At 35.7% G+C, this 13,248-nt stretch overlaps 1 protein-coding gene across 3 annotated transcripts in view; it reads left to right on the top strand.

Moving 5' to 3' along the window:
• The window catches only part of LOC136231913 (zinc finger CCCH domain-containing protein 41), a 31,441-nt gene that overhangs the window by 14,580 nt on the left and 3,613 nt on the right, over positions 1-13,248 (top strand). The window contains exons 1-2 of one of the 3 annotated variants that reach the window (XM_066020937.1): positions 5,046-5,499; positions 11,765-12,621. In XM_066020937.1, coding sequence (XP_065877009.1) covers positions 11,848-12,621 — 774 coding nt within the window. In that variant the 5' untranslated portion in view covers positions 5,046-5,499; positions 11,765-11,847. Of the gene's footprint in view, positions 1-5,045; positions 5,500-10,825; positions 10,845-11,764; positions 12,622-13,248 lie in introns of those variants that run through there. The other 2 variants (XM_066020939.1, XM_066020938.1) reach the window with 2 other exon arrangements.

Here is a 13,248-nt window from a genome sequence, read left to right as displayed (position 1 = left end):
ATATTTGTACAAATATGCAGGAGCTAAAACAGACTAAGGAACTAAAGAAAGAAAGCATAAACTTGCGAGTAGGAAATGGAGCAAGAGTTGCCGCCCTCGCAATTGGAGATTATGTTTTAAATTTTCCCTAGTTAAGTGAAATCTGTATTTCAAGTCTTAAGCTATCACCTTGCAAGGATTTAGAGTCGAGTCTTCCACAAGCGATCCTTGGATATATCTCCCATTTATCGGGAGTGATAAATGCTCAATCCAATATATAACGATCCCGCAATCACTTCCTGTGATACCCAACGTCTACTGTTCACACCCCAGAGTCATCTCTATTAAGGATCGTGTTACACCAGAGTCAAAGCGTCACATTCCGTAATCCAGAATACCAATTAATATTCCTTTGAGTCTGAGGATTAGTTATACCTATTAATACCAATGAGATGAACAGGTGACAATGATGAATCTACCCATCCTGTTATCTCAAATCGGATCCCCAATCCTAATGAACAACTTTTCATCGGATCTATGTAACTGTCCAGATATCTGTATATATGAAGCTTGTGAGATCAGCTTTCTGTCGGATAGAAGACATTGTTACATACAAGTCTCAACAGTGATATATCAATCCCAAACATATCACTTGACTTGGGGTGGTTTTAAGTTTATCAGTTTATTATAAAGTTTTGTCTCACTTCATGCTTGTATGAACACTTTATAATCACTTTAAACAAACTTACGGATTTCCTTTTATTAGACTTTATTTAGTGCTTAAAAGGAATTGCCTTTATATAGTTATAAAACATATATCTCATTAAAACAAATGATATAAAGAACAATTCATTTACATTAAGTTTGTATCCTAGAACAATTGTCTATAGGACACTAAAATCCATTTGGGCCCTTAAAATCCCTTACCGTATTAGGAGTTTCCTGTGGCTGGGAGTCAAGAACAGGTTGCTTACTAACTCGGATAGGCACAGACGACACTTGGCGGATTCAGGAGCTTGCAATAGATGCAGAGGCCATGATGAAACTTTGTGCCATGCTCTGAGGGATTGCCCTAAGAGTAAAGAGATTTGGAAGAAGATTCTCCCTCACCACATTCTTCCTTCCTTCATGGCCCATTCTGAGTATGACTGGTTCTCTGATGGTGCTAGTGGGAAATTAATGGCTCACATGGAGCATGGTGACATTTTCTTTGCTATCATCTGTCACCAAATTTGGAAGTGGAGGAACGAGGAGATTTTTGCTGATAAAACTGTCCTTATTCCTGACTTACTTGATTTCTTCTTGAAAAAACTCTCTGTTATTACTGAGAGCTTCAAAGGGGATCCCCTTGTCAGGTCTACCCAGAAAAGAGAGGTCCACCACGTTGGTTGGAGCAAGCCGAGAGAAGGGGTAGTGAAGCTGAATACGGATGGCTCCTGCCTTAGCAATGGCAAGATTGTTGCCGGAGGAGTTCTTCGTGATGCGGGTGGCGCCTGGCTGGCTGGGTTTACCCAGAACCTGGGGATGGGTTCTTCCTTTTCGGCGGAACTTTGGGGTATTCTCTTGGGTATCAAGCTTGCCATTAGCCTGGGTGTTAAGAGGTTATCTGTGGAATCTGATAACATGGAGGCAATCAATATGATTTCTGATAACCAGGCTATTTGTCTTAACAGCCAGAATCTTATCAAAGATATTTTAAGGCTTCGCCCTTCCTTTGAGTTCTTAAAGTTCAGCCACATTTACAGGGAACAGAACCGGGTTGCGGATCGCTTAGCGGCAGCTAGGCATGAGGGGATGTTAGGTGTTTCTACCCTTTCTGATCCTCCCATCTTTCTTTCGTCTCTTCTTTTAGAGGATAGGATTGGGGTTAGCCTTCCTAGGCTGATCCCGGGTTAGTTTTCTTTGTTTGTTTGTTTTCCTTTCCTGTTTCTACCAAAAAAAAAGAAGATATATTTAAAATAAAAGATCAAGTAAAATTTTGTAAATCAATAAATGAAACTAATCACAATGTTTGTATAGGTTATATTTTTTTTATCTAATTTGTATTCGATACATTTTGATTAGATTAGAATATAAAGGATACAAGGTTTAAAATTAAATATAAATTAATATGAAGGATTAATTTGATTAACTAAAATATTACATAAATAGTTATGTATTGAGTCTTTGCATGTTTGGTGTTATGGATATATTTAGATTCATCTATAATTGTTATTTAGTCTTTTGGTATTTTTGGAAAATAGGTCATATGTGTCCTGCCTTATCTATTCTCTATTGTATTTCTTTTCTCACCTAAATTCCTTCAAATTAGTTGAAGTATTCTAAAGTAGTATAGAAATTGATATTGTTATAATTTCAAGGCGCCAAGGAAAATACGGAGGACCTGAAGGAGAAATATGTAATAGTTAATATTTCCTTAGGGTTGATCTTTTATTGTGTTTCTGGCTCAACGGAATAAATTTAGATAATATGTCCTTAACCACCAATGTGAATTGTATGTGTGTCTGATGTATGCTAAAGCAAATCAAGACTATGTTAGATTATGAGACTTAAAATATAAATCTCTCACTAATTAAAAGTTAAGTCAATAAGCAAGTTATAAATCAGTTACCCCCCTAATATTATAATTCAGCCGGCAGTATCTGGGGGCCTTTAGCTGTCTGAGAGTCTCAGGGCTCGGGGTCTTATGGATAACACCTGAATTATCAAAAAATGTTTTCATGAATATATAAGGTTAATGACTTAAAGTAGATGGGAATAGTTGGGCGAGTCGTCTGGATTATTTAAAGCTATTGGGCAATATGGTTGGGATGAATATTGAAATATATTAGTTACTAATATGGTTAATAATCTAACAACCTAAGAATCATATGGTTGATGTGATTGATTACATGAATCTACCTATTAAAGGGAGTGAACTTGTTTGAGTCATTCAAGGTAAGCTTCACGAAATAGGATCTTAGCTCACTAAGGGATTTGTGAAATTCTTCGAATTAATACTGAGGGTTATTAAATTTGGCAAAATAGTGAGAGCAATTTAAAATTAAAAGTCTTATATTTAATTTGAAATAAATTAAAGCAAATGAATAACATCCGTCACTCTTTCTCACTTTCAGGTTATATTAATTATACTCTTAAAATCATGTCTAAAACCGATCTGCGCAATATTCTTACTGATAACAAACTGAATGGTTCAAACTTCACCGACTGGTTTTGCAACCTCAAAATTGTTTTGAAGTTCGAAAAGATAGGGTATGTATTGGATACACCGATACCCGATGTTCCGGCTGATCCCATTGAAGAGATCGATGTTTATCAGAAGCATCGGTCCGATGATGAACATGCGGGATGCATCATACTTGCTTCAATGACACCAGAACTTCAGAGGCAACATGAGGAGTTGGATGCTTATTCTATCGTTACACACTTGAAAGAGTTGTTTGAAAAACAAACTCGATGCGAGCGCTATGAGATAGGCAAGTTGTTGTTTCGCCGCAAGATGCAAGATGGTTCTTCTGTCGTGACACATTGTGTCAAGATGATTGGTTACATAACCAAACTTTCAAACATTGGATTTGTGATGGACCATGAACTAAGTGTTGACTTAATTTTGACCTCCCTCTCAGAAAGTTATTCACAATTCATTATGAACTACCAGATGAATGAGCTAAAGACCTCTCTTGAATAGCTCGTGAACATGCTCAAGTCTGTTGAGCCCAATGTGAAGAATGACAAGGTTGTATCTGCACTTGTTATTGAGGGATCCAAGAAGAGGAAAAGGAAGTTTCCCAATCCCAGAAATCCCAAGAAGAACAAGGGAGCAAAACCAACTCAAGCTAAAGAGAAGCAAATGAAGAAGGCCAAAGGGGAGTGCCACTTCTGTGGTAAAGACGAGCATTGGAAGAGGAACTGCAATGAGTACTTAACTTCTCTCAAGATGGGAAAGGACGATGCTTCAACCTTTGGTATGTTCTATATTGAAATAAATACAATTTCATAGTTTGAGTCTTGGGTATTGGATACCGGATATGGGTCTCATATTTGTACAAATATGCAGGAACTAAGACAAACTAGGGACTTGAAGAAAGGAGACATAAATTTGCGAGTAGGAAACGGAGCAAGAGTTGCTACACTCGCAATTGGAGATTATGTTTTACATCTACCATCTAAACTTGTAGTAGAATTCAGGAACTGTTTATACGTTCCTGAGATGTCTCGTAACATTATTTCTATTAGTTGTCTTGTGGATGATGGTTTTAATATTTCAATTAACAACAATAGTTGTGAATTTTATAAAAACAACATTTTCTATTTTTGAGGAATATCATTAAATGGGATTTATGTTTTAAATGATAAAGTTTATGTTTTCACAATTGATACCAAAAGACATAAGTTAGATAATTCAACTTACGTGTGGCATTGTCGTTTAGGCCATATAAACAAAAGACGCATGCTTAAGCTACATCAAGATGAGCTTATAGACTCAATTGATTGTGAATCTTGTTTAGAAAGAAAGATGACAAAGACACCCTTTAGCAATAAAGGAGAGCGTGTATCAGACACTCTAGGATTACGTAACATATCGATTGTCAATTAAAATGTGTAGTTACATTTTTTTTAATAGCCAGGTGGCGCTGACGTTACATTAAGATGTTACGTTTTCGGCAAAAAGATAATAAAAAAAAACGTTCAAAGTGACTTGATTAGGACAAAAGCAAAGTTAATAATTTTATTGAGACAATTTAAACTTTTATGATTTTTTGAGAATATTATATAAACTTTAGTGACAGCTAATATTAATTATCACATGCATGTAAACATATTGTAAAACTATAAAGCCGAATAAGTTTGGTTTGAGTTACAAGGTCCGTACTTACTCCATTCCCTTCTCTAGAGAATTTTTTTTCTCCATCTCCATCCTACAAAGAAATAATAGAGATTATTTATGCTTATTAAAATGAATTCCCGTTAGGGACGGATAATCCCTACCCTATTTACAACTCTCCCGTACAAACAAAATATAAAATTAATAAAGAGGACTACTATCAAACTACAAAGTAATGCGGGGGAAATCTACAACTATGCAAAGCTAGTTAGGCATGATTTAGGAAAATTAAACATTATTGCACATTATCGTTTTCATCCGCATTTGATTTTACTTATTCGTTTTAGGTACATATCATCGTCTCCCTCAAAAATCATGTTTTCGTGCCCTCTCTCTCTTTCACAGCACAGCCTTCAAACCCCTTCCCCTCAACCAAACAAAATCTCACACTCGTAAAAACCCTTTTTCCCTCTCTCAGATATTTATTTTTCTTTCGCTCTCGACAATCCCGCCCTCGATTGTTGATTATTGACGATCTTCCCCATCTCGTCTGCAACTCTATTATACTTCTTCCTGAAATGCCCTTCCGCGGCTGCCTTATTACCCTTTCCACCATTGATTGCTGAGCTGGATTCAATTTGTAATCCTTTAATGCTGCTCAACACTTCATTCGCTTAATCCCTGTAGAATATTCTGTAAGATATATGTTTACCCTTACTATTGTTCTTCATTTTTTTTTCAATTCTTCAGTTGAATTGATTACTTCCGTGGCCAATAATTTGTTGTTTTATGTTTGTTTATGTTATTGTAATCTGTGTAATTATGATTGGGTTTGTTGATGCTGCATGGCATTTCTCCTGACATGATAATGACAATTTATGGATTTTAAAGGCTTGTGTTTATAGCGTTTAGATGTATCTATTCATCAATTAGCATTTTATGTATTTCCGTCTGTTATAGGATTTTACTTGCTTAGCTTGTCTTCGGCGTGGATTTTTTTTTTCTTTAGGTTTTAAGCTGCTGGCTTTTCGTTTTTAATTGAGCTTGAGTTCTGATATACTGCTTCAGTTTTTGGGTGAAACGAATTGTATTTGACTGCAGTCTGTGCTAGTAAAAGAAATCAAATTGGACTTGGAACTTGTAGGGAGTGCTTTCAGTTCACTAGGCAATTATTGGTTAGTGCTAATTGGAGAACGAAATTGGTTAGATGTTTATTTCACATTAAACATGTGTTGTCAAGCTAGGAGAAAGAAATTGATTAGCTGGTTTAACTTTAAAAGATGTGTTGCCAAGCTATTAAGATGCTCCAAAGCTTTACATAATTTATAGGGGCCTAGTGCCAGAAAAATGCTTGTTTTCTTTTTTATTTCCAATCTAATAGTAATAATGCTACATGCTTATATAAATGAATTTTTTTCTAAACAAATTATGCTGAATTACTTTCACCCTGTAGCAATATCTTGTATTGCATTGATCTATTTTAATTGCAATTGCATTGAAATGTTTCTATTTAATTTATGGCTTAATTGCAATTGCATTGAAGTATTCATATTATTAAATTTCTTCATTATATATGAATAATTTGTGCCAAGTATACTGAAATATATGAAGGTTGTAATTAAATAGGAAGCATATAGTCTAGGACATTATGGTCTATTGATATTTTTAATGTCCTTTTTCTTATAAGTTCATTAGGTATATGGGAGTTGCCAGTGAAGCATTGATTCTTTACCTTGGTTTTGGAAAATATTTGGCCATTTGTCTTTTTGAATATGGTTTGTACTATTGTATGAATGTGCATCCTAGATATCTTTCCTGTTATGTTTGCATTTGTTGATGGCAAACAGTACTTTTTTATGGTTTAAAGTAATCTCTGTGAGATATTACCTTGGGTTGTTTTGGAAGTGGAACGGAAGAACAAAGATCCGTGCAGTCATCCAAACAAAATTGTCACTGAGGCTTAATTGAGCATATTTTACTCAATCAATTAAATGATAAGTTGATAACTGATTATGAACATGGGTAGATATATCTTGAGCAAATTGAGGCTCAATGAATGAGGCATGGTGCCATTTGGGTGTAACATAATCTCTTAGCCCCCACCCCCCTTTTTAATGTATCTTTTTTCTCTTAGACAGATTACTCATGCTCTTAGTTAGCAGAAAAATTATAAGAAAAAGATTGAGGTGAGCTGTTTGGTAGCTAAAAAAATGTTAATGAAATAATCTGTAAAGTGGTGACAAAAAACATGTAATTTGATCTGTTGGGATGGTATAGGTGAAGAAGGAAATGCTGGGGATGAGTGGAGAGGATTTGCGAATCACACTAAACTTTGTTGCTTGGATATTTTCAATTGATTTCTAGCTCTCATGACTTTGTTTTCGTTTTTATCACTGCATAGTAGCTTGCTATGGGTTGCTAGGAATCTAAAGGGCATGCTTGCTTTGTCAGTGTAACTTCTATTTTGTTATAACTGGGGAATGAAAAATTATATTTGTTGGAATTTAGAAATGTTAGGTGGGATGTCTTAGTCTCAGTGGATTGTAACTTAGGTGGTTTACCCTGTTTTACCCATATGTTATTATTCTCTAACTTGATCGGTTATGGATTTTGGATTTGCACATTTCTCTGGATCCTTTTGTATGTGCAACATCATGTGAGAACAAAAAGGGGAAAGAACAACAACAACAAAAAAAATTACAGATTGCAGTATATAGGAAGTTGTAAGATGGTGATTGCCACTCAATTCTAACTTTTACAGGATTTATAGTACAAAGAGACATCTAAGAAATTTTCATGCATGTGCTAATATGATGGACTGAAATCACTAAATGCATCTTAAAGGTGTATTACAATCGTAATATTGCACCTTGTTTCTTTAAAATTAAATGTAGTGTGAATTTTGTAAGACATAGAAGGTGTTATAGTGATTTTGTTCTTAAAGTGTTGTTTTAGTTGTTATTGTTGTTGCTTTTTTGGTTATCATGTTGTTGGTTGATATATATAAAAACAAGTTTGCATGCGAAAAGTCTTCCTCGAATTATTATTTTCTAACAATCCCTAAATATGATGAGTGGTTTCTACTTGTTTAGCCGAGTTCTGCATTGATTGAAGAATTAGTCATGTCTATTAGCTATTGCCTCTTGCATAGTTTTCTTCTTGCTTTGGGAAATCCAGTATCTAATATTAATTGTTAATCATCAGTGTGGAAATGGGGTAGAGAGGGCTGTGCAAGTATTGGTAAGTAACTTGACAAAGTGCTTCTACAAATAAATAAGGTTTCCTTTAGCGTGCTTTAGTTATTTGATGAGTAGTTGATTGTAACTAAACACAATCTGGTGCCAGAATGCATCAGTTTGTGTACCTCCCCTAGAATAGGACAATAGGTACACCTTGTCAAGCTTATTATCTTTATCTTGAAGCTGTATCCGAACGTATGTTTTTACAGCTAAAGGATTACTCTTAAGAGTATGACTATTAATTTTTAATGATTCACTAGGTTGATTACTATCAATGCTGTAAAGCAGTGTTGTCGAAAGTGCTGGAGGTGCTTGTCTAGGCAGCCAGGCGCTCCTCACAACTCCCTGGCGAGGCCCCTTCAAGGAGCCACTGCCTAGGTGATAGCCTCACCCTTCTCCCAGGTGCTAGGTGAAGAAAGGCATGCCTCTGATGTATTCTGTCTGTTTGTACTGTACCTATTGAAGAGGAGGATAAATAGGATTCTCGATAAGAAAACAAAAAGAAGAGGAGAGTAATAGGAAGAGGCAGCAGATAAGAAAAAATTAAACGAGGAAAAAAAAAGAGCCATTGTCATTTAAAAAAGGAAAACAAGAGACAGAAGACAATGCTACAATAAAGATAAATAGAAAATACAAAAACAACCAGCAGACCAAGAAGAAGAAGATTCTGACTGATTAGAGAAGAATTCTTCTTGGAACTTATATGATGATAATTGTAGGTTATATGATTCTATTATTTTGTGGAACTTCGGTGCTGTTTTGGTATAAATTTTCACCCCTTTTAAAGTAGTGCCTCGCTTAGCTCAGGCAAGCACTTAGGGTGGCTCCTAGCTTCTCTGTGATTTAGGGTCTTGTTGCCTTAAGGGTGCTTAGTGCGTTTGAGCCTGTAAAGCTAACATCACTCAACAATTTCTTATCTCTGGAAACCACTATTCAAATTTACTTATACAATAAAGGTTAGTATTTGTGTTATATTTGATTACTGGACCTCATAAGTTTAATGCAATTTCCTATTTTTCATTCAATCTTCATCCCATTAATAGAGCCAAATTCAAGCTTGGGTTAAAGGTGGGATGAGTATCATATGAATAAGCGTATATCATCATTTTGGACTGAGGTTGACTATATCCTAGGTTGCCCGGACATGATACGGATACGGTATCTGAAACGGACATGGACATGGGAAACGTCTTTTCTATAAAACATAGGATACGGAAACGTGTAAATATTAAAAATATTGGGGCACGTTTATAAATATTAAAAATATATTTTTATATTTGAATTTTTATAATATAACTAAATGAGTACATATAAAAAAATTATAAAACTCTTATCTAAACATAATTATTAAATACATGAAATATAAATAATGTCAAAAAACGTTGTGAGAAAAAAACGATAAAACAATGAAAGCTTTCCTCTCAGTCTTTTGGTTTATCTCAGATTTTATTTTTGCTACACATAAAGATGGACACACTCCTTTGGATATTCCTGCTCCTTTTCCCTTCAAATAATCGACCATAATTGCTCTGTTTACCTCTGTTTTTTTTTTTTCTGAAATGAAATCCAATTGTTTTTGTCTGGAAAACGGGTTTTCCAGACTGATACGTGTATCCAACTTCTGAATATTACGGAAACGGCCCCGAAACGTATCCCAGAAGTTTCCGGGAGTTTCCGTATCCGAAACGTATCGGAAACGTGATACGCATGCATGTTGAAGTTTCCGTGCTTCATAGACTATATCTATTTTGCATGTTTCTGTTTCATACTGGATATTGATGAGTAGAGTAGGCTTTATGGATAATAGAGACAGATGAATTGCAAAATAAAAGGGACAGAGGGGGCGGGCATTGTAGTTGTTTCTGAATACAGCAGATGGGGTGGATGTATTAGATTCTTAGCATTGTTTAACATTATTTCCGTTATAATTTACTGTATATTCTTGGGTTGTTGAAGGGAGTGGTTGGAAGCAACAAAGTGCGTGCTTATTCCTCTCTTTTTCTTAAGTTGAAAAGAAAACCTTGATAGGAAAATCTTTGCATTTATTGGCTTATTGCAGAGTTAGGCTGTTTTGTGAAAAGTAGGGTAACCAGGGGTAATGCTTTGGCAAAGGGAACCAGAACATGGCATAATGATGGTAGGATTTTCTCTACTGTGTCACGAAACATGTTGGCTTTCTAAGTAGATTGGAATTTGGAATCACATTTACCTACTGCAACATTCCCTTTACTAATCTATAATTGATTTTGTCAAAACTTAATTATACTAGCTCGTTTAGTGCTTAGAACAGCAGACCAATGACTGAGCCAAAGAAAATAAAGTTTCTCCCTTGTCACTCTTTTTTTTAGGCCTGTGATTTGAAAATGTGGTCATTATGGAATTGCTTGGGCTCTTGAGGATGGGATTACTTGTAAATTTGTTGGTTTGGTGTTACATGAGGAAAGTTTGCTGTTAGTTATGGTAGCATGCTCTTGTATTCCGATGGCTGTTGTTGTGTTGATTATCGTTGCTGCCATCCATAGATGTCTTTTGTTACATTTGCGTTTATATAAGGTTTTCATTTTCTACTATGTCATGTGCTTTGTTGTTCTGGTTGTTGAGTTTGTGAAACATGCGTATTTCAATCATTGAGCAACCGGTTATCAGACTAATTCTGAAATTGGATTTGGCAAGCGCTGAACTTTCTATCATCAACGTGACAGTCTCATTCTCCCTCACATAGGCCTTCTTGTTGATGGTTGATGGTTCATGGTTCACTGGATGTGTAGACAGCCTGTTGTTGATCAGAACTCCACTAGGAGGTACAACCTGTTGGCATATTACTTGATATCCACGGAGAAAGAAAACAACAGGAAAGAAAATAAGCAAATCTGAATAGGCCAAGCTGCATCTTTGCAAGTAAAAGAAAAACTGAACTTCGAATAAGTCAGCCTCACTTATGTTCTAGCTCAGGCTAGTTGACATTACATGGATTCTTTGTTCTGCTAGGACGATAAATATTATTTAATGCTAAAGTTCCATTGAAAGAACTAGAAATAATAAAAACTATTTTTGAAACCTTACCTATAAGCTTAGGCTATTGGGGTTAATGGCTCTTTTAATATGGTATTAGGAACTCTTAGATCAGGAAATTTAGTTTTTGAATCTTAGCAACTCCGTATATTAGTAGAATTTTCAGCTCAAGCTAGAGAAAGCCTTGTGCTAATACACACATCAAGCCCAAGGGGCATTTGCTTGTGGAATGTGTAAGATATAATAAAAATTATTCTTGGAACTATACCTATAAGTTTAAGCTTTTAGATTCTGTGGTTCCTTGACATACAACTTCTAACACTGTATTGGGTGAGTCACCTTGCTATTTTAGCTGGTTTGTTTCGAGACTTCTGAAGTCTTTGATGGAGATGTGGAAGCTTCTGTACGTCTCTGATTAACCAAAAGACTTATGTGTCACTCTTCCCTTGTCAAGCTTGTGATCAAAATTTCAAATATTCTATTTGTTTATTTGTCCTGTCATTTTGATGCTTTTTTTCCCACTGTCTCTCAACCAGGCATGAATGATGTTATAACATTAATTTCATGATGATAGCATATTTCTGTTTATATTATATTTCAAGTAATGTTGATATATTGCAAATGAGTTTGTCGCAACTTTTTTGTTTTTATTGATGAGTACATATATATTGCAACAATTGCTTATCTTTATTGTTTCCCTCCACTCTAGGTCTCCTCCGATTATTAAAGAGTCTGGTGAAAGTTCGGAATTTTGACACCACAGCTAGCGCTTTATTAATATAAAAGCTATAGATGGAGCTCAAAGTTTCATCTTTAAAGTCAGGTGGTCTTTCTCCTGCTGATTGTGCTAGTGATCCTGAGGAGAAGGAAATTAGTGATGAGGATGATGATGATCGGAACCATAAGCATCGTAGAAGGGATATTCGTTCTCAATCTTTGGAGAGAGATACTTTGGAACCAGTTTTTACAAGGTCATACAGGAAGCGCAATAAACCATTTGAAAATGGGCATCTTTTTAGAGAAAATGAATCTCAAGGTAGTGAAACCTGCAAAAACTATAACATTGCTCCTCTAGATAAAGACTTCCCATCAAAATTTGATAAAAGACGCCCTGGTATGGCATCAATATCTCGAATGGATTTAAACCAAAGAATCAGGTCAAACCAATCATTTGGAGAGCCTGGTCCAGGTAGGGGAAGGGGAAGAGATTCTGGATCTTGGAACCAACGTGATAGATTTAGCTCAGTTGATGTTGCTTCTCAAATGGTTCAGCATGGTTCCATTACTCCAGGCCTCTTTCCTGGGAGGGGGCTGCCAAATGTCCCAAATGCACAAAATGCATCATGGAATGCTTTTGGGTTGATTCCAGCCATTCCCAATGGTGGTCTTGAGGCACTCCATTCCATTAGTTTGCAAGGAACTCTCAGACCAGTAGTAAATAATGCGCTGACTATGGGGATTCCACGCCAGCGATGTAGAGACTTTGAGGAGAGAGGATTTTGTCTAAGAGGGGACATGTGTCCAATGGAGCATGGTGTCAATCGTATTGTTGTCGAAGATGTCCAGGTATGTGTTTTTAAAAGGGGAGCTTCTGGTTATGAACTTTTACATCTTACAAAGGACTGAATTCTGCTTGTGATCTGGTGGTTCCATCTAGTTTGTCTAATTGAATTGATTTTTATCACATTCTTGGTCTGATCCATCTTTGGTCACCAGTTCAGAAGGATGAATCTATTTCAACTTAACTTAGAATTATGGCAGTTTTTCTGGACTACTCTGATCAGGAATGTAGCTGAGTGTAGAACAAATTACCTTTAAGAAAGTTGGTTTTAAAAAAAGGACTTGTGTGTATAATGTTTTCTGGATATCTATTCTGCTGTGTTGTGATACATGCTTTGCTTCTCATTTTTTTTATTGTTTTCTTTTTATTTGTATACCATGTTTATGACTTCAAACTTTCAGAAACTTGAGACATTTAAGATCTTCAATTTCTATGGTGAAATCCTGTAATGGCAGACAATTAATTTATGTGAATACATTCAACTTGAAGAAAAAGTTGTTTGCTGATAAAGTCCACTCCATTGGTTGTATCCTTGTGCAAAGGGCCCAAATTGTTTATCTTGTAAATGAGTTGAACAATTCGAGTATCTATTAGCTTCCATTTGCGGTTGATCGATTATGCCAACCATGATA

Source organism: Euphorbia lathyris, chromosome 6 (genome assembly GCF_963576675.1).
Source record: "Euphorbia lathyris chromosome 6, ddEupLath1.1, whole genome shotgun sequence".
NCBI lineage: Eukaryota > Viridiplantae > Streptophyta > Magnoliopsida > Malpighiales > Euphorbiaceae > Euphorbia > Euphorbia lathyris.
Note: the sequence above shows the minus strand (reverse complement) of the source record. Positions and strands in the feature narration are given on the sequence as shown.